Below are 21294 nucleotides of genomic sequence, written 5' to 3'. Positions count from 1 at the left end.
TTCTGTCCAGCAGTTGCCAAACCCCAATGTGGGGACCCACACCTTCCGGCAACTTCCACAGCAGGCACTCAGCGACTTCTGATAGCAAAGGTTGGCTTTGAAAGCAAAGGTTGGCTTTGAACTCGGGATGTGAGCTTTGGCCTCCTGCTGAGTTTAAAGAGGGCACTGGCAGAAATTGCCTTTCTCTCCCTCCTCCTCTATCGCCACCAGCTCTCTTTGCAGTGAAAAATGGCACTTTGCCTTGTAAGCTGAGGCTCTGCGAGAGATGTTTAAAAACAAAAACAGCTAGAAAGTGTTGGCTGGAGAGAAGACTCTCTGTCACACCCATTCCCTAGCTGCTTGTTAGGGGAATGATGGTTTCCTAATTGCCCAAATTATCTAGGGAGTATGAGGGTCACATCACTGGCCAGCCATGATGAAGCTTATATTTACTCCTACCATTGGGGTCACCTGGATGTACCCTTATCTCAATCCCATCGCTGGCTCAGAGGAATGCAGAAATAAAGGAAGCTGCTTTATATTGCATCAGATCATTGGTCCATATAGCTCAGTACTGCCTGCACTGACTGGCAGTGGCTCCCTAGGATTCCAGACAAGGAATCTCCACATGAATATGCTGTTGGGGATTTAAGCTGGATTCTTTTGCATGCAAAGCAGATGCTCTGCTCCTGAGCTTTGTGGCCTTAAAAATGATTCTAGTACTCGTGGTTCTAAATAAAGGACTGAATTGAATAGAACATAGGAAGTTGCCTTATACTGAGTCAGACCATTGGTTCACCTAGCTGCATTGACTGGCAGCAGATTTCAGACAGGGAATCCTTTCCTAGCCCCACCCGGAGATGCCATCTGGGCATTGAACTTGGGACCTTCTGCATGCAAAGCAGGTGCATTACCACTAAGCTATCACCCTTCCCCATTCTTGGAAGACACAAGTGGGGAGGGGTGGAGAGAGAGATCACCCAGGCAGTCATTCTCCATGACTGTCCAGGACAGAGGGCATGGCTTTTCCCAAATCGTGAGGGCCAGACAGAGAGGTATGGAGGGCTACGCTTGCAGAAAACCAGGAGCAGGGAACCTTCTGCATTCCTGATCTTGTGCAGCTACAACTCCCATCAGCCTCAGCAAGCATGATAATGGTAGGAGTTGTGGTTCAGCAACATTTGGAGGGATGCAGGTTCTTCACACCTGCAGCAAACCAATCCACTCCAGTGAGTTCAACACGTCTGCCGTGAAATAATTTCAGTTGCTGGTTTGGTAGTGGCAGATCTGAGCAGCATGTGAAGCCAGCCTTTGCTAATAGCTTAAGAACCTCCTGTGTATGTGTTTACGGAGTTCCTGGATGCTGCTGCCTCTGTTTGGTCACTTGCAGCATCCCCCTTTCCGTGCGTCGCAACCCGCTCTTTTTGCAAAGGACAGCAACCGGGATGGGCTGTCAACTCTGCTTACATAGCAACCCAGCAATGATCGTTTTAGCATTTTGCCGCACCACACAGCAGAGCCCGTGGGTGAAGCAGCGCATCTCAGCTTGTCACTTGGGTTATTGTAGGGGACACAGCATTGGCAGGGTTGGGGTGGGGGGATACCACACGCGCACGCGCGCACACACACACGACCTAACCTAACACAGTTTGGCTTGGAATGCTGGGAACTTCATATAAGTTACGGCAGTCAGCCCTGGAAAACTATTTCATACCCTCAGCTCTGGAACTGATCTGCAGGAGAGCAAATCAGCTAGCACTGCTGAGAAACATCTTCATCAAGTTCCTCCTTCAGCCATCATCCACAGCAGCTATTCCATCAGGCTGCATAGCAGGGAGAAAGAGGGGACCGGGGTGGGTGGGGACAGGGCTTCTCTCTTGCCGAAACACCAGTAACTTTCGGCTTCTCCTCTCCTTGAAATCTGCAATTCCAGCTATCTATTACAAGAACTCAGGAACGAAGGAAGAACCAGAGTCATTGTGATCTGGGATCCTGGAGGAGGGGGCAGGTTAGAGACCTGCTACTATTTTTGAAACTGGGTCCCAGTCTCCAGCATCTTAGAGCTGCCCAAGCAGAGTGAAAGGAGTTGAATCAGCCACTGAGGATCGGGTCCTTGGGTCACTCTGGAGAAGGTGTATGGGAAGAAGACAAATGCTCATGGGGGTGTGAAGCAGGGCTAGGAAGAGATGTGGTGTGGGGAGAAGAGTGTGTGGCTTGGGGGAATCCAAGGAAAAGAGAGGGGGGAGTAGAGGGCCATATTTAGACCCATGGGCCCGAGGTTCCCCACTCCTATGCCCAAATAAAAAATGAAATCAGGAACAAATAAAATCTCATGGCAGAATCCGTTATTTGGTAGATACTTACTCAGCCAGCTCTTCCAGGCTCCTATAGACATCATCATCATTTTCTGTGGTCTCCTCTGAAGGGAATGGCCTGGAAAGTAAAGGGTAGGTGGAGAGATACAGAGAAAGTGTTAAGTCTACTAAGAATAAGAGTTGGGAAGACCTGGAAATATGAGAACATCTGCTTTACGTTCTTTTTAAAAACAGGATAAAGGCAAGTAAGGAATGCAAATATGATCAATGCTGCTTCTGTGATATGCAGGTTTAGAGTGGTCTGGAGAATGAACTTTTGGTTCCTACTCAGAGCCTCTGTATTCATGGAGACTAAAGCCATCAATGATAAGGGGCCTTGTGGAGAGCCAGTGTGGTGTGGTAGTTAGAGTGCTAGAATAGAACATGGGTAATCAGGGTTCAAATCCGTAATTAACCATGAAGCTCACTGGGTTGCCTTGGGGCTAGACACTGCCTCTCAGCCTAACCTAGCTCACATGGTTGTTATGGGGGTTACAGTAAATGAAGATGGGGAGAGCCATGTGCACCACCTTGAGCTAATTGGAGAAAAAGGTGAGACAGCAATGCAATTAATAAAATAAGTAATAAATAATAATAATACCAGCTGCTGGGAATCATAAATGGGGAGAGCTGCTGTTGCACTTAGGTCCTCATTGTGGGCTTCTCAATGGGGCATCTGGTTGGCCACTGTGAGGGACAGGATACTAAACTAGATGGGCCTTTTGGCACATCTTATGTTCTGAATGACACCAAATTCATGTCATTACATGGAAGAATAAAATGTCAACTGTGCTAGATATACAGGAAGAGATCACAATTTTAAGAACCTCCATGACTCAATTTCCTGAACAAATAATGCAGTTCCTCATTGCCTGACGTTTCTGATGAATGCTGAACCACTTTCAAGGATTATTGGGATTAATAGTGTAAGAGAAGACCTGCTGGATCAGGGCAATGGTTCATACAGTCCAGCATCCTGTTCTTACTGTGGCCAACCAGATGCCTATATCCAGTGAAGAACTCGGACTGCCCCTCGTGGGTGAAGCCCAGGACCCAAGAGTTTGTGAAACCACCTCCCCCATCAAAACAAATGACCCAGGCAGTTGCAAACTGCTTTGGCATCATCAGCATTCTTTTCTTCTTATTTTTTAAAAGCACTTTGTTATCAGGGGATAGAGCTCTCTCTCTCACACACAATGTGTTTAGCTTCAGAGGAGTACATGTCCACCACCATAGAGAGGTGATGCCCCACACAAGGGGAGTTCATTTGTTCTTGGTTCCCAAGGCAAGGCAAGAATCAGCACCATTGAGAGATACCAAGGTATGAGTTCAGGACCATGGATAATGCTCCTGCAGAGGAGGCCAAACATCAATGTTGTTTTAGCAAAGCCCTGCAACAACGGACTGGTTCTCAAAGCAGGGCTAAGTCATTGACTGAAGGATCCATCCACCAAAGCTCCTCTTCCTCCTCAGTTAAAGGATTGGTGCTGCCTTCTTCATCCATTGGCTCATCTGAAATAATGGGATTTCCAGTAGTGGGATCTCTACTCCGGACTCCCGAGGAGTCTGTGGATGAGCCATCAGAGATAGGTGGTAGAGCTGTCTCCTTGGGGCACAGGGAATAGCAGCAAGCTCTAGTGCCTTCTGGGCATGGATCCATCTCTTCCTCAGAGCTGTAGGTGCTTGAGGACTTACTGCTGAGGATTAATTTTCCAGGGGCCATGACAGAGGTAGATGAGTGCTTCTGGGGAAAACAAGGGGCCAACCCTTAAGTCAACTTGATTTCCTAAGCTTGCCTGTTCAGTTGGCTATTCAGGTGGAGCAGAGGGTTAATCAGATTCATTCCCTAGAACGCCAAAGGGCACTCCTTCAAAGGCAGAGCCAGGCTGGAGATAGAGAGGCAGTGATGAGGAATTACTTACTGCAAGGTGGAATAGAAATCTCAGGGCCCGTCAGTCACCCTCTCGGCCTGAAGAACTTGACAACTTCCTTTTAATTATTGAAGAGCTGGTTCTTGATGCCATGTCCCAGTTGGTCAAGTCAGTGCACATCTGCATGGCAGAGCTGTACACTAAATCCCGCCTCATGCATAAATATTCGGTTGTCAAAGCAACCAGGCATGTGGCAGCTGCCCCCAAAGGCCCTACAGGTCTTTAAAGACTCCCCAGCAAACCATTTCAGAGTTTTTCTTCAGTTGATGTGCCCCAGAGATACGTCTGCCATCCATGTAGGATATCCTTCTTGGAGAAGGGGAACGCCACTACTCAGTCATTATTGTTACTATTGTTACACAAAAGTTGTATACTGCTTGATACTCTGCCTAAAATATTGATTTCTTACAAATGAAGAATGAGTGTTATGTGGCACTTGTAAGAGGCCAGTTACGTTGATCAAAGTGGTTGAGTGGGGGCATATGGGGTAAGACTGCCTTATCGATCTGTGACTCTTACTTCCAAAATGCTTTCCATTGTGGAATCTGTTTTATTAGGATGTCTGCAAAATTGTACTACACCTTCTGTTTATTTTATCCCAGCTGCAATAACATGCCCCACACAACTGTCATTCTTTGTTTCTTTATGGTTTGTAAGTTGTTGTTTTTTAAAACTCAGCAAACACATCTTTTTATTACTATAGTAGTTATTATTATTATTATTATTATTATTATTATTATTATTATTATTATATTTATACCCGCCCTTCCCAGTTTAAAAACCAGGCTCAGGGCGGCTAACAGCAAATATAAAACATTGATTAAAATGCGACTTAAAGACAGCATAAAACAGCATAAAATACAACATAAAATACAGCATCATTATTAATAAAACTCAGGGGTTGTTTGGGGGGGCAGTCAGTAGACATCAAATGATAACCAGGGCTAACTGGCCAAGTTGGTCCTGTTAGGACCAGCAAGGAGATCAGGGAAAAATTTAAATGTGGGGTCCCAGAAAGGGTTTCTTCATAGAAGAGGAAAGGGAAAGGGGAATAGAGGATCAGGCTAATTCAAACTGAAGGCCAGGCAGAATAGGTCTGTCTTACAGGCCCTGCGGAAGGAGATCAAGTCCTGCAGGGCCCTAGTCTCATGGGACAGAGCATTCCACCAGGTCAAAGCCATCACTGAAAAAGCCCTGGCCATGGTGGAAAATAGTCTGGCTTTCTTAGAGTCCAGGACCTTCAAGCTATTATTATTCATGGACCTTAGGGTCCTCTGCAGGACATACCAAGAGAGGCAGTCCTGTAAGTATGAGGGTCCTAGGCCTCTTTAAAAAGATGAAAAGGCCTGGAGGCTTTGCAGGTAGCCAAAGGAGCCCATCTAGCCCAACATCCTATTCTCACCATGGACAAGCAGATGCCTCAATGGAAGTTCCAGTAGCAGGACATGAGCACAACACCATATGCAGAAACAGAAAGACTCTCCTCACTTGTGATTTCCGGCAACTGGTATTCACAGTGGAGGTAGACCCTGCCTACCGAATCAGGCCCTCTGTTCTCACATTGGCCAACCAGGTGCCTCAATGGCGAGCCCACAAGCAGAAAGTGATAGCAACAGCGGTCTCCTCACTTGTGACTCCCAGCAAGTGGTTTTTCAGAAGCATTACTGCCTTCAACACTGGAGTTAGCATACAGAACCTAAGGAGAACCTATCTGGATCAGGCTAGAGGCCAGCATCCTGTTCTCATGATGACCAGCCATATGCTCATTAAGGGAACCCCAAAAGAAGGAACGGAAGAAATAGCACTCTCCCCTCCTGTTCTTTCTGATGACAGGCACCCAGAAGCACCCTGCCTCCATTGTTGCTAATTAAAGGGTCAAATGACCTAGGGATGGCCTTCTGCATACTCTGCAAATGGGAACTACAGTAAATTCCAGCTCCCACAAATGGTGTGATGTGCCCTGAATCTATTGTATCCATTTCGTTGTGGAGTGGAACAGACCATATTTCATAGAACTGTGTTGACATTCTGGAGAAGACTAATCCCGCCATGGCGCAAGTAATAGAGTCCCCATACCATTTGTTTCTTCCTCCTCCTCCTCCTCCTCCTTGGACCTTGCTTGCACTGCAGGGATTTTTTGTTAATTAGAGAATGAGAGAAGAGAGATTGGCGGCTCAAAAGGTATTACACACCAGTACTTGTTCCCAATTAGCCGAGCAAGCACCTCCGTGTAATTACAAGTGCTGGGTCATCATCCATAATTTTTCTGTCCCCTTTTCTTTGCCTGCAATGAGCATTAATCATGCCACATAAAAAGCAGGCTTACTTGTAAGTGGTATTCTGACCCCACTTCACCCAGGTGATCTCCAGTTCATAATTCTTCCTTTCCTGTAGCCTAAGTTTCATCATATATGATTAAAAATCTCCAAGAGGTGCTATTCTGGATTCAGAAGCATGAAGTTTAAACCCGTGCTCCCCACCTCCACCCCCAAGTAGGAACATAGGAAGCTGCCCCATCCTGAGCTAGACCATTGGTCTATCTAGCCCAGCACTGTCTACACAGACTGGCAGCAGCTCTCCAGACAGGGGTCTTTCCCCAAACCTGCCAGAAGATGCTGGGGATTGAACCTGGAAGGGTTTTGCTGATTATGCTACCACCAAATATGGTCCGTTGGCAAGGCTCTTTGGCAGCAGAAGTCCTAGGCTGGGGAATATTCTCTTCTCCAAGCTGTGACTTACTTCTTTGCCCAGCATTCTGGAGAATTTACCCCCACCCCTTGACTGTGTTTTATTCTGCTGATAGGCTGCTGTTTGTTCTATATGTCATTATTTTTACATTTATATCCCACCTTTCCTCTATACAGTTCTCTCCAACTTCTCCGCCTGTTATCCTAACAGCAGCTCTGTGAGGTAGCTTAGCTAAGAGACAGTGATCGGCCCAAGGTCACACCCAGTGAGTTTCACGGCTGAGCAGAGATTTGAATCCTGGCCTCTCCCAGACCGTAGTCAGACACTCTAACCTAGTGGTTCCCAAACTTTTCAGGACACCACCCCCTTGGTCCCATAAATTCACCACCAGTGCCCCCTACCTTACCCTTTGAAAAGCCTTATTCAGAATAGTGGTTTGCATGACCTACCAAGAAAGATAATAGCACAATAAAATTCAAAACAGTGACAATTAATTGCACTTCTATTCTAAATCCCATTTAGTTTAACTAACTCAACAAAATGAATGAACTTGATTCAGTGATACCACCTTTTCAAAGTCTAATAGTCATTATCTCTAGCATCTCCTTGCCTCGTAGTGCACCTTCAAGTAATCCCACCACCCTCCGGTGGATGGCATCACCCACTTAGGGAAGCAATGCTCTAACCACTACACCACACTGCCCCCACTATGTTGACATTTTAGAGCACATATTTCCCTGACACACTTTACTGAAAGGCTACTAAATATTCCAAGCTGAATTTTGCAGAGCTGGAGAGGAAGACACGTGTGACATTGTGCATGACTACAGCTGCAGCGTATTATGTCTAATCATAGCAGCACAAGAACAGTGGTTCATTAGAAACGGGTCTTTGTCGCATTGTGTCGTTCACAGCTTGAGCTCTGGAGAATAAAACCCCCTCTTCCCCACTGAGATATGTAGGCAGCCGCTACCTGCACAACTCTGAACAGCAATTCTATCCTCTGAGGTTTAAGTAATTGCATTTACAAAATATTAAATTTTAAAACAGAGCAATACAGAAAATTGAGGATGTTGTGCATCCTAACCCAAATCTCGCCGTTATCGTCTAGTTCTGTGCTGAAATCTCCCTTCTGGTTTTGTGAAAGTGTTCTTCCACTGAGAAAGAAGCTTCCAGGTTTTTTCCTGCCTTGTTCTCAGGTGCACATAAGGAGTTTTTAAGAATATCAGAAGAGCCCTGCTGGACCAAGTCCCACGATTGGAATGTAATAATGGAGGGATACAATCTATTTCAGAGAAACAGACCAGACAAGAAAGGAGGAGGAGTGGCGTTATATGTCAGGGATGTGTATACCTGTGAAGAGATCCAAGATTTAGAACCTCAAAGCCAAAGTGAGAGCATTTGGGTCAAAATTAAGGGAGAGAAGAATAACAGTGACCTCATTGTGGGAGTTTACTATAGATCCCCAAGCCAAATGGAGGACATAGATGATGCCTTCCTGGAACAGATGGCCAAGCATGCAAAAGGAAGGGAGATAGTAGTAATGGGGGACTTCAATTACCCGGATATTTGTTGGATGTCAAACTCAGCCAAGAGCATAAGGTCAAACAGATTCCTCACTGGCCTTGCAGACAACTTCATTGTCCAGAAAGTGGGAGAAGCAACAAGAGGAACAGCCATTTTAGATCTGGTCCTAACCAATGTTGATGACCTGGTTAGTGGGGTAGAAGTGGAAGGATCATTAGGCGCAAGTGATCATGCTCTTCTGAAGTTTACTATACAGCGGAAAGGAGCAGCCAAGCATACTAGGACTCAATTTCTCGACTTTAAGAAAGCCGACTTCATAAAACTTAGGGAAGTGCTTGGTGAGATCCCATGGACAGTAATACTAAAAGGAAAGGGAGTTAATGATGGCTGGGAGTTTGTTAAGAGGGAGATAGTAAAAGCACAACTTAAGGCAATACCAATGAGACGGAAACATGGAAGGTGCCTAAAGAAGCCAGGGTGGCTATCTAAAGAACTTTTAACTGAGTTAAGATTAAAAAAGGATGTGTACAAAAAATGGAAAAGGGGGGAAACCACCAAAGAGGAATTCAAACAAATAGCCAGCACGTGTAGACACAAAGTCAGAAAAGCTAAAGCACAGAATGAACTCAGGCTTGCTAGAGAGGTTAAAAGCAACAAAAAAGGCTTTTATGGGTATGTTCGTAGCAAAAGGAAGAACAAAGAAACAGTGGGGTCACTCAGAGGAGAAGATGGTGAAATGCAAACAGGGGACACAGAAAGGGCTGAACTCCTCAATGCCTTCTTTGCCTCAGTCTTCTCCGATAAAGAAAACAATGCCCGACCTGAAGAATTTGGAGCAAATGATTCAGCAGAGGAAACACAGCCCAGAATAACTAAGGAGATAGTACAAGAATACTTGGCTAGTCTAGATGTATTCAAGTCTCCAGGGCCAGATGAACTGCATCCAAGAGTATTAAAAGAACTGGCAGATGTGATCTCAGAACCACTGGCAGTCATCTTTGAGAATTCCTGGAGAACAGGCGAAGTCCCGGCAGACTGGAGGAGGGCAAATGTTGTCCCTATTTTCAAAAAGGGGAAAAGAGAGGACCCAAATAATTACCGCCCAGTCAGTCTGACATCAATACCAGGGAAGATTCTGGAGCAGATCATTAAGCAAACAGTCTGTGAGCACCTAGAAAGGAATGCTGTGATCACCAATAGTCAGCATGGATTTCTGAAAAATAAGTCATGTCAGACGAACCTGATCTCGTTTTTTGACAGAATTACAAGCCTGGTAGATGAAGGGAACGCAGTGGATGTAGCCTACCTTGATTTCAGCAAGGCATTTGACAAGGTGCCCCATGATATTCTTGTAAAGAAGCTGGTAAAATGCGGTCTTGACTATGCTACCACTCAGTGGATTTGTAACTGGCTGACTGACCGAACCCAAAGAGTGCTCATCAATGGTTCCTCTTCATCCTGGAGAAGAGTGACTAGTGGGGTGCCACAGGGTTCTGTCTTGGGCCCGGTCTTATTCAACATCTTTATCAATGACTTGGATGATGGACTCAAGGGCATCCTGATCAAATTTGCAGATGACACCAAACTGGGAGGGGTGGCTAACACCCCAGAGGACAGGATCACACTTCAAAACGACCTTGACAGATTAGAGAACTGGGCCAAAACAAACAAGATGAATTTTAACAGGGAGAAATGTAAAGTATTGCACTTGGGCAAAAAAAATGAGAGGCACAAATACAAGATGGGTGACACCTGGCTTGAGAGCAGTACATGTGAAAAAGATCTAGGAGTCTTGGTTGACCACAAACTTGACATGAGCCAACAGTGTGACGCGGCAGCTAAAAAAGCCAATGCAATTCTGGGCTGCATCAATAGGAGTATAGCATCTAGATCAAGGGAAGTAATAGTGCCACTGTATTCTGCTCTGGTCAGACCTCACCTGGAGTACTGTGTCCAGTTCTGGGCACCACAGTTCAAGAAGGACATTGACAAACTGGAACGTGTCCAGAGGAGGGCAACCAAAATGGTCAAAGGCCTGGAAACGATGCCTTATGAGGAACGGCTAAGGGAGCTGGGCATGTTTAGCCTGGAGAAGAGGAGGTTAAGGGGTGATATGATAGCCATGTTCAAATATATAAAAGGATGTCACATAGAGGAGGGAGAAAGGTTGTTTTCTGCTGCTCCAGAGAAGCGGACACGGAGCAATGGATCCAAACTACAAGAAAGAAGATTCCACCTAAACATTAGGAAGAACTTCCTGACAGTAAGAGCTGTTCGACAGTGGAATTTGCTGCCAAGGAGTGTGGTGGAGTCTCCTTCTTTGGAGGTCTTTAAGCAGAGGCTTGACAACCATATGTCAGGAGTGCTCTGATGGTGTTTCCTGCTTGGCAGGGGGTTGGACTCGATGGCCCTTGTGGTCTCTTCCAACTCTATGATTCTATGATTCTATGATTCTATAGCCCATCCATTCCAGCATCCTGTGCTCACAGGATGCCCATGGGATCTAGCTGGTTTTAAAAGAGGATTAGACAAATTCATGAAGGGCAAGGCAGAAATGCTTATGAATACCAGTTGCTGGAAACCGAAGGGGAGAGGACTCTTGTGCTGAAATCCTGCTTGCAGGTTTCCTAAAGGCATCGGGTTGGTGCCTTTCGAATTTGAGCTCTTAATACAGGATAGCAAATATGACCTAGTAGGCATTACTGAGACCTGGTGGGATGAGACACATGACTAGAATGTAGAAATGGGGGGGGGGGAGGTTAACCTGTTCAAAAGCAATAGCCCAAACAGGAAGGGAGGAAGAGGAGCATTATATGTAAAGGATGTGTACACTTGTAAAGAGATCCATGACCTGGACCTGAGAGTATTTGGGTAAAAATTGTAGGAAGGGGGAAGAAACCCCCCCCCCAATGATCTTACTGTGGGTGTTTGCTATACAGTGGTACCTCAGGTTACATACGCTTCAGGTTACAGACTCCGTGAACCCAGAAATAGTGCTTCAGGTTAAGAACTTTGCTTCAGGATGAGAACAGAAATCGTGCTCCAGCGGCACGGCAGCAGCAGGAGGCCCCATTAGCTAAAGTGGTGCTTCAGGTTAAGAACAGTTTCAGGTTAAGTACTTAACCTGAGGTACCACTGTATATACCTAAGCCAGTCTAAGGACTTGGGTAATGCCATCCTACAGCAGATTCCGAAACTTCCAAAAAGGAGAAGTCAACTACCCAGATATCCGTTGGAACTCAAACCAATTCCTCCAAAGCTTTGCTGACAATTTCAGAAGGTGGAAGAAGCAATAAGGCCATAATCTATATTGGACCTGGTTCTCAATAACAGGGAGGAACTGACTGACGAAGTGTAAGTACTGAGAACCTTGGGAGGAAGTGATCAGTTCCTCCTGGGTTTCATGGTACAGAGGCCAGCTAAGTGTAGTCGAACATGTACACTGGACTTTAAGAAGGCTGGTTTCAAAAAGTTGAATGAACCAATGAACTATTGGGTGAGATCCCATGATCAGAAATACTGAGAGAGAAGGGAGTCCAAAATGGATGGGGGTTTCTTAAAGGTGACTTGTGCCCTGTGCCGCTTCCTTGAGCTGACTCCAAGCATTGCTTATTTATTTCAGCAATGATAGCCAGCCTTTGAAGATCCAAGTTTAGAATAAGTGGAGGCCACACTTGGGTTTGTGCAGGGCAGGCAGGCAATGCAGGGGAGGGTGAGGAGAGGGGGAGGAGGGTGGGTGGGTTTTCGTCCAACCCTTCTGGCAGCTGATCCAACAAGGCAGCGGGAGTGTTTGTTCCTGGGATGAAAGGGAATGTTTGCAAAGACCAGATCTTTGTTGCATGGGACTGCAAAAGAAACTTTCCACTCCCCAAAATTGGCTGTCCAGGGATCAAGTGTGAAAAGAGTTTTTAAATGTCTGGAAGTTGCATTTGTTGGCCAAGGAAAGAGGAACTGGGATTACTCATCCATGAGAATGATGTGAGGGGGTGCAAAAATCTGGGGGTTCCAGTACCTGCTGGAGGAAGAATATAATATAAGCCCTGCTGGATCAAGCCCATCTGGTCCAGCATCCTGTTCTCACAGTGGCCAAGCAGATGCCCCAATGTGAAGAAGCCCAAAAGCAAGACTTGAGTGTAATAGCAACTCTCCCCGCCAACTGGTATTCCAAGAGCATGGGAAATTCTGGGACTTTGGGTGGAGGGATTATATTACTTAACACCCCCCCAAAAAAAGGTAAAAGGTAAAGGACCCTGGATGGTTAAGTCCAGTCAAATGTGACTATGGGATTGGGACGCTCATCTCGCTTTCAGGCCAAGGGAGCTGGTGTTTGTGCACGGACAGCTTTCTGGGTCATGTGGCCAGCGTGACTAAACCGCTTCTGGTGCAACAGAACACATGATGGAAGCCAGAGCACACAGAAACTCTGTTTACCTTCCCGCCACAGTGGTACCTATTTATCTACTTGCACCGGTGTGCTTTTGAACCGCTAGGTTGGCAACAGCTGGAACTGAGCAATGGGAGCTCACCCACTTGTGGGGATTCAAACCACCGACCTTCTGATCGGCAAGCCCAAGAGGCTCAGTGGTTTAGACCACAGCACCATCCACGTCCCACCTACACCAAAATCGCCAATCTGCTTCACAACACCAAAGCAACCTCTCCCCCATCTTCACAGGTAAAGGGACCCCTGACCATTAGCTCCAGTCGTGACTGACTCTGGGGTTGCAGCACTCATCTCGCTTTATTGGCTGAGGGAGCCGGCGTACAGCTTCCGGGTCATGTGGCCAGCATGACTAAGCTGCTTCTGGCGAACCAGAGCAGTGCATGGAAACGCTGTTTACCTTCCCACCGGAGCGGTACCTATTTATCTACTTGCACTTTTACGTTCTTTTGAACTGCTAGGTTAGCAGGAGCAGGGACCGAGCAATGGGAGCTCACCCCGTTGCAGGGATTCGAACCGCCAACCTTCCCATCGGCAAGCCCAAGGCTCAGTGGTTTAGACCAAAGCGCCACCCGCATCTTCACAGAGCAGCCAGCAATTAAACTTAAGAAAACCTGTTCTGCAGATTTAAGGAAACAATTTTGAAAATGCAGCAACTTCAAGCAAAATGGAACCCCTTACCTAATTCCTTTGTTTTGAGCGATGCTGTGATGAGATAGTCTGGAGACTGCCGATATCACCTAATGAAAGAGAGACAAGGATGGGTATTAGAGACAGATGCAGTTCTAGAGTCAGGTAACAAGGCTGTTATCGTCATGCAAGAAAATCTCAGGTGGGAGTCGCTTTTAAGGATCTGTTTTCCCACTTGTTAGAAAAGAATGTATTTAATTTTGGTATAATTGCAAAGCCGTTGCTCACCTACAAAAACAATAATTATGTCAAGGAACTACATCTAAGTTTTACTCAGAATAGGCCATTGAAGTTAATGAAGCTAAGTTCATTAACTTAGGAGGGGAGGGCAGTTGCTCAGTGGTAGAGCTTTGCAGACAGAATGTACCAGGTTCATTTCCCAACGGCATCTCCCTGCCTGAAACCCTGCAGAACTGCTGCCAGCCAGTGTCAGCAAAACTAAGCTAAGTGGACCTAGGGGCAATTCAAACTGTCTTTCTGATCATCTCTTTCAAAGCAGCCGCCATAGTGAACCATCAATTAACTTTTCTTTTTGCCTTATGAGAAAGACCACATATTTTTTACAAAAATTAAAATAAATCAGTACGTATAACGGTAACAGCGTTTTACAAACTCACAATCAATAAATAAACATAGCTGCATTGTCCTTTTCATTAGTAATTCATACATGGTATGCAACTGCATAACCGCCCGCCCTCCCGCCCCACCGCTTGAAGTCCACAGTGATTATTCACAAGTAGATCATTTATTTTCCTCTGCCCTCCCGCTTCTTCTTTTTCCTTTTGTGTCTTGTTAAGGCTGCAAGCCTGAGGGCAAGCAGCCCTGTTGCTGTTTTTATTGATTCGCAAGCCACTCTGGGAGCTCTTTCCTGCAAAAGAGCAGGGCGTTTTTAAAATAGGCTTTGAATAAATGAAATGAAATAAATAAATAAATGTCCCAAAGCGAAACTAAAAATCTGAATGTAGCGAAAGGAGCTATTTTGCTAGGCAAGGATGGCATGATTCTCACACATGCTGAGAGGAGCTGTGGACAGGGATGGAGTTTTCCACAACTAAGCCTTATGAGGAATGGTTGAAGGAAATGGGTATCTTTAGCATGGAGAGGAGAGGAGAAGACATCTTCAAATATCTGACGGGCTGTCACATGGAAGATGAAGCAGGCTTGTTTTCTGCTGCTCCAGAGGGGAGAACCCAAACCAATAGATCCAAAGGAAGAAAGGAGACTCTGACTAAACACTGGGAAGAACTTTCTGACTGCAAGTTGTTCAACAGTGGAACGGACTCCCTCGGAAGGTGGTGGGCTCTCCTTCATTGGAGTTCTTTTGATGGCCATCTACCAGGAATTCATTGCAGCAGGGTTAACATAGGAACATAAGAAGTGTCTGCTGGATCAGGCCAAAGGGGGCCCATCTAGTCCAGCATCTCATTCTCATAGTGACCAACTGGTTCGCCTCTGCAGAACCCACAAGCTGGATTCAAGCACAAGAGCAGCACTCTCCCCTTATGTGGTTTCTAACAACAAGCATTCAGAAACATTGCTCCAGCTGTGGAAGCAGAGCCTAGCCATTAGCCTCCTCCTTTTTCTTGAATTTGTCCAATCCTCTTTTAAAGTCATCCAAGTCGGTGGTCATCACTGACTTCTCTGGGAGCGAGTTCCATAATTTAACTATGCGCTGCTGGGTTAGACTAGATTACCCTTGGTGTGCCTTCCAACTCAACAATTCTATGACTCTTTGGGATGACGTGGAAACAAAAGAGTTCTCCTTATTGACCCCTTCCTGGCCAATAGGGGAAGGGGAATGTAGGAGGGGCTCTGTGTCTTTGTGACTGGGAAATTGTTCAGTGATCACCTGTGACTGCCATCCCCATTAGACCCATCATTACCACTCCCGTGCCTAACTGGAGTTAATGGACTGCATCCAATATTAGTCCTGCTCAAGAGCAGCCACCATCAAAATGACTAACGTAGGTTCATTCATTTCGATGGGTCTTTTCTAAGTAGAACCGATGGACCTGCATTAGTCTCACATGTTAAAGCAAAAACTGAAGACATCTGAAGGCAGCACTGTATGGGGAAGTTTTTAATGTGCGATGTCTTACTGTGTTTTAATTTGTTGCAAGCCTCCCAGAATGACTGGGGTAAGCCAGTCAGATGGGCAGCATATTATTATTATTATTATTATTATTATTATTATTATTATCTATACTCTGAATAAAGGTGTATGAAGTGTCAGGGGAGAGCAGTTCCTCTGATGGGGACGGGACACATCATGTTCCTTCTGGGGTAGTTTGTCCACCTTTGGTTTCCACCCTGCACGCAGTTCTCACCTGTGGCTCCTAAAAGTTGTCAGCATATGACAGCAGCCACACCCTGGGAAATGACTTCGACAGGCCAGCTAAACCAGGTGGGTCTCAAACCCTTAGTAAATTAAAGACTTCCCCTGCATGTGAAGACAGGCTCCAGCGGACAAAGCAGACCAGACCAATAGTGGGTCCAATGGTCAAGAAGGCAGCTTCTGCATGTCTTGTAGAGGGAAATGAGGGGCAGATGGGGCTCATCAGCCTGCAAAGGGAGCCCATCTCAGAGAAGGAAAATTCTAATCCTAAACCTCCGCTGCCTTGTGGAATATCTTCAGGAAAAGGCTAAGGATTAAACCCACACAAATCTGGATTAGAATCCCTAAGACGGTTGGATGGCGCCTTGTATTTCTGCAGCCAAGCTGGTGCCAAATGTATTGCTCTGTTTTCCATTGAACTACATCAGTGTGGCTGGGGGGGATTGTTGTCTGGGCAGCCCGGGACCTCCACACACACTGCCCAGGCTTGTGCCCCCACCCTGTGAAATCACTTCAGTGCTGCTAATGCAGGAGTTTGACCTCACCCCTGGAGGCACACTCCATTGTCTCTCAAGACAGACAGATGCTAACAACAATTACTCTGAATAGAGCTAATACAGTGGACGCTCAGGTTGCGAACATGATCCGTGTAGGAAGCACGTTCTCAACCCACAGTGTCCGCAACCCTCAGCACCGTGTCTGTGCACACGCGGATCGCGATTTGGCACTTCTGAGCATGCGCAAGCACCGACACCTGGAAGTAACCCGTTCCAGTATATCCAGGTTTGGCGCGGTACGCAACCCGAAATCAGGCAACCCGAAGCGTCTGTAACCCGAGGTATGACTGTACTGGATGTTTTATTTACTTTTATTTCATAAAATTTATACAGTGTATGATAGTTTTTAACAAAACTTCAAAGCAGTTTACAAAGAGAATAAAACAAAATTATCAGCAAAAGCAGTAAAAACTCTTCAAAATGTTTTTAAAAAATAAAATCTGCACAAAACTAAAAAAAAGATTAAAACATGCATCAGCATTCTACATATCTAGGTAGTCTTGCCTAAACCAAAATGCTTTTAGCAGATGCTGGAAAGAGTACAGTAAAGAGGCCTGCCCGATAGGCAAGGAGTTCCCATGTGTAGATACTGCCACGCTAAATCACAGAATTGTAGAGTTGGAAGGGACTGAGTTATGGGTGTAGGAATGGGTATTATGTTGCACCTGTATAAGTGCCAGTTCAGTTGAAAGCGATTAAAAAGAGCTGCACAGGCCTGTCCATTCAGATAGATTATCTATAGATCTATTTATGTATGTATATATTTGAAGATAACATCCAAGGGATAGCCTGAGATGTAAATCTTCCTCTCTCTCTTTCTTTCAGGGAGCTGTGGGTTCTTTTCCACAACTCCCTGTAAATAACAAGGGAAAAGCCATCCCTTCTGTTACATCCCAAGAGTGCCATCACCACATGGACATAGCTGTCACTCAGCATTTGTTAAAGGGTCAGACCTTCTGACAGGCTTATTAAAGAGAGGAGATCGATTCTTGGACAGAGTTAAATTTACCAAGCAAGCAGAAAGGAGAGAAGGAAAACAATGATCTGACCTACAAAAACAAAACAAAAAAAGATGAAGGAGAGAGGTAACAGGCCAGAGGCAAGCCCATCTGCTTCTAGCTCAGTCTTCCCCTGGTGTCTCTCTCTTAGGGAGACGCAGCCACAAAGTACAGCCACAGCCCACATCATCTCAACCAAACTGCTCAAAATTTAGGCATGATGACAGTAGTCCTGTCTTTTAAATGAGGGGCCTGTGTGGGATCACAGAGGAGGGGAGGAGGGGGGTCTGGTTTTATGCAAGAGAGAAGGAGGGAAAGATGCGAAGGGAGAGATTGGGAAGAGAATTTTGGAGCGGTTCTCATTTTCATGCAGACCTCTAGCCAATTTATACTAGCTTGAACCAATAAAGTGAAGCCAAACTTAAATCAATTTTGTTGCTCTTGTGCCTGGGTCCTGCTTGCAGGTTTCCCGTCAAGCATCTAGTTGGCCACTGTGAGGGCAGGATGCTGGATCATGAGACGCCTTCAGCCTAATCCAGCAGGGCTCTAATTATATTCTACCTCCACCACTGGAGGCAGCAAGCCTCTAAATGGCAGTTGTAGGTGATCCCAAGTGGGGAGCATGATGCTGTTGCACTCAGTTCCTGCTTTTGGGCTTCCCATTGGGGTATCTTGTTGGCCACTGTGAGTACTGGATGCTGGGCTACATGGGCCACTGGCCTGATCCAGGCCCCCCCCTGCTTGATTTTAATACTTTTCATAACATCTTCAGTCTGAATCAACCAAGACAGGTGGGGTGGGTGGGTGTGCATACCACTTTTTGCACCGGTCTCCTGCCTTTAACCATGAGCCCCCGCTTCCAACTCAAGCAAAAGTGTTTTAAGCAATTCAGTTTTGCAGCCCTGTCAACCACATCTTCTGCTTGCACAACCAGTTCTCAGCAGAGGCAAAAGATGCAAGGCAGAAATTTGTCATGAAGAAACATACAGGGCCCTATGGAAGGGGAACCTCGGTTTGCCCTTCCATGAGCTTGCCCTCCTGTGACTCTGAGCATGCTTGACACTTGGCGTGGCTGTTCCAAATGATGACAGACAGTCACACGCACACACTGACCCCGTGCTGCAGGCAGGCACGGAGAAGGAAGAAGGTGACGACCCTCCAGTGGCTGTGTGAGGGTCACAAGGGAGGCATCCTGGCTCATAAAGCAGAATTCTGATGCTGCATAAATTAATTCAAATTAAGACAAATCTGAATAATCGCTTCTGCTACTGTTACCTGAGACAAGAGGTTCTGGAATTCACTGAAACCTTTTTTTTATTGTCTATATTTTAATAGATTTGATTTTTATATTGTTTTAATTCTATTAGAGTTTGGTTACTTTTTAGCAATTATCTTTCAGCTTTCTGTATTTTATCTGTGTTGTTTTAGCTTATGTAAACCACCTTGAGTCCTGGTCTAGAAAAATGGTGGATATAAATAAAACAACATCATCATCAACAGCAGCAACAACAACAACCTCACTTCATCATCCCCTAAACGTTGAACATCCTATCCAACCATTGACCAAGCTTTAGAGATTCTGGCAGGCACACTCACATACTACCAAATCTACCATCGCAGTCTTGAGAGCTAGAAATCTGTTTTTGAAGATAAACATATGAACAAACAAAGTGTTCCCAGAAACCCAGATTCTGCACTCTCCCCCCCCAAGGTTATGACCTTTTCCTGCATCCCTTGGGAAGACAAGTCAGTGCTCAAAGGGTATTTGGGTACATTACCTTAGCAGTTCTCACAACAGCCTGTAAGGCAGTCCAATACCGGTACTGTCCTTTACTGTTGTACCTTAGCAGCTTTTAAAAAACAGAGGAGAGTCTGTCTATAGGACCATTTTACTGCCTATCTCATCACAGAACTGCATTTGACGTGGGGGGGGGCAGGAGTGCTCCTTATAGCTTGGTTTGATGCTACAGAGCATCATCCTACCCTGGGGTGAGGAGCAGAGAATGAGAATAATGGAGTAATAACTGGCGACCAGAAAAAGAGCCTGCCTTAGTATTGTTCTCTAAGATCATCTATTGCCTGGGGAAATGCAAAACTATGAGGACTAGAATCTTACCTTGTTTTTAGGGGCAGTATGGTATTTATTAAGGGGCGCAGGTGGTGCTGTGGTCTAAACCACAGAGCCTAGGACTTGCTGATCGGAAGGTCGGCAGTTCGAATCCCTGCGACGGGGTGAGCTCCCGCTGCTCAGTCCCTGCTCCTGCCAACCTAACAGTTTGAAAGCACGTCAAAGTGCAAGTAGATAAATAGGTACCGCTCCAGCAGGAAGGTAAGCGGCGTTCCTGTGCGCTGCTCTGGTTCACCAGAAGCGGCTTAGTCATGCTGGCCACATGACCCGAAAGCTGTACGCCGGCTCCCTCTGCCAGTAAAGCGAGATGAGCGTCGCAACCCCAGAATCGTCCGTGACTGGAGCTAATGGTCAGGGGTCCCTTTACCTTTACTATGGTATTTATTATTGCTGTTTAAAAGTATTAAACTATCACACTGTTATTGTCAAGGACATAACATTTTCAATGCCATGAATTAGTGCAGAAGGAAGCAGGTTCAACCCCTAATGGGTTTGGGAAAGACTCCCTGCATGAGACCATGGAGAGGCACTGTCAGTCAGTGTGTGCAGTACCAATGACCTGACTCAGTCAGCATCCTGTGTGCCTGTTTAAATTAACCCGAACCGTGAGGACTAGAATCTTGCCAAAGGAAGGGTTGCACCTCAGTGGTGAAGCATCTGCTTTGCATGCAGAAGGTCCTGAGTTCAACCCCCAAGAGCAAATCCAGCCACGGCTGGGAAAGAGTCTCCTGCCTGAAACCCTGGAGAGCAGCTGCCAGTCAGGGTAGACAATACTGAGCTACCCAACAATCTGGCACAGTGTAAAGGAGCTTTCCATGTTCCTATGCAATAAAGGCAAATTTCATCCTCGGTTGAAAAAATTCCCTGGGAATTTTTTTTTCTCCCCTCCACTAGCTCCAACAAGACTGAAAATGTGGAATAGCGTGGCAGAGATCACACCCAATTAATATTTCAGGCCACCAGCAGGGGATCAGGAGGGCATCTAAGACCTCTTAGCTGGCGGTGGTTCAATCCAGCTGGAGGAAGCAACGGGTCAGCTGACAGCTCAGCGCACAGCAGTCCTCAGGAAAGGATAAAAGTTGGAAGGTAAAGGAACCATGACTTATTCATACGCCTCAATTCAGCCCTGCGCTCAGAGGCCCCATGACACTGAAATAACAGTTCAGCAGCCGTTTGGTGTAACTGAAAGGTTATTAGGAAACCAAAACAAAAAACAAAAAAGCAAAATATAACCCACCACTCTCCCCCCCCCCAAGCACTAAAAACAAATGAATAACTAAGAAACTGATCCCTTTTCCACAGATATGGGAAAACTTGTTTCTGCTGCTCCAGAGAGCAGATACAAAACCAATTGATTCAATAGACAAGAAAGGAGATTATGACGAAGCATCAGGAATAACTTTCTGACGGCAAGAGCTGTTTAACAGTGGAACCAACTCCCACGGAAGGTGGTGGACTCTCCTTCCTTGGAGGTTTCTAAGCAAAGGTTTTGTGGTCATCTGTAGGTGGTTCTCTAGTAGAGATTCCTGCACTGCAGGTGATTGGACTGGATGGCCCTTGGGGACACCTTCCAACACTACAATTCTATGATTCTATGACTCTAACAGCTCTTTGAAGAGGAGGGCATGTGTGTTAACCTGATTGTGGGTATGGGGGCAGGCAGCAG

The 21294-nt window shown here is 45.9% G+C and overlaps 1 protein-coding gene across 10 annotated transcripts in view; it reads right to left on the bottom strand.

The window, feature by feature from the left end:
- VAV2 (vav guanine nucleotide exchange factor 2) overlaps window positions 1-21294 on the bottom strand; it is a 152907-nt gene that overhangs the window by 37609 nt on the left and 94004 nt on the right. For all 10 annotated transcript variants that reach the window (XM_083596331.1, XM_083596325.1, XM_083596332.1 and 7 more), the window contains exons 3-4: window positions 13602-13660; window positions 2344-2412 (exon numbers count right to left, since the gene is read on the bottom strand). In XM_083596331.1, the coding sequence (XP_083452457.1) occupies window positions 2344-2412; window positions 13602-13660 (128 nt within the window). The remainder of the gene's footprint in view (window positions 1-2343; window positions 2413-13601; window positions 13661-21294) is intronic.

Source organism: Podarcis filfolensis (assembly GCF_964270895.1).
Source record: "Podarcis filfolensis genome assembly, chromosome: Z".
Classification (NCBI taxonomy): Eukaryota; Metazoa; Chordata; class Lepidosauria; order Squamata; family Lacertidae; genus Podarcis; species Podarcis filfolensis.
Note: the sequence above shows the minus strand (reverse complement) of the source record. Positions and strands in the feature narration are given on the sequence as shown.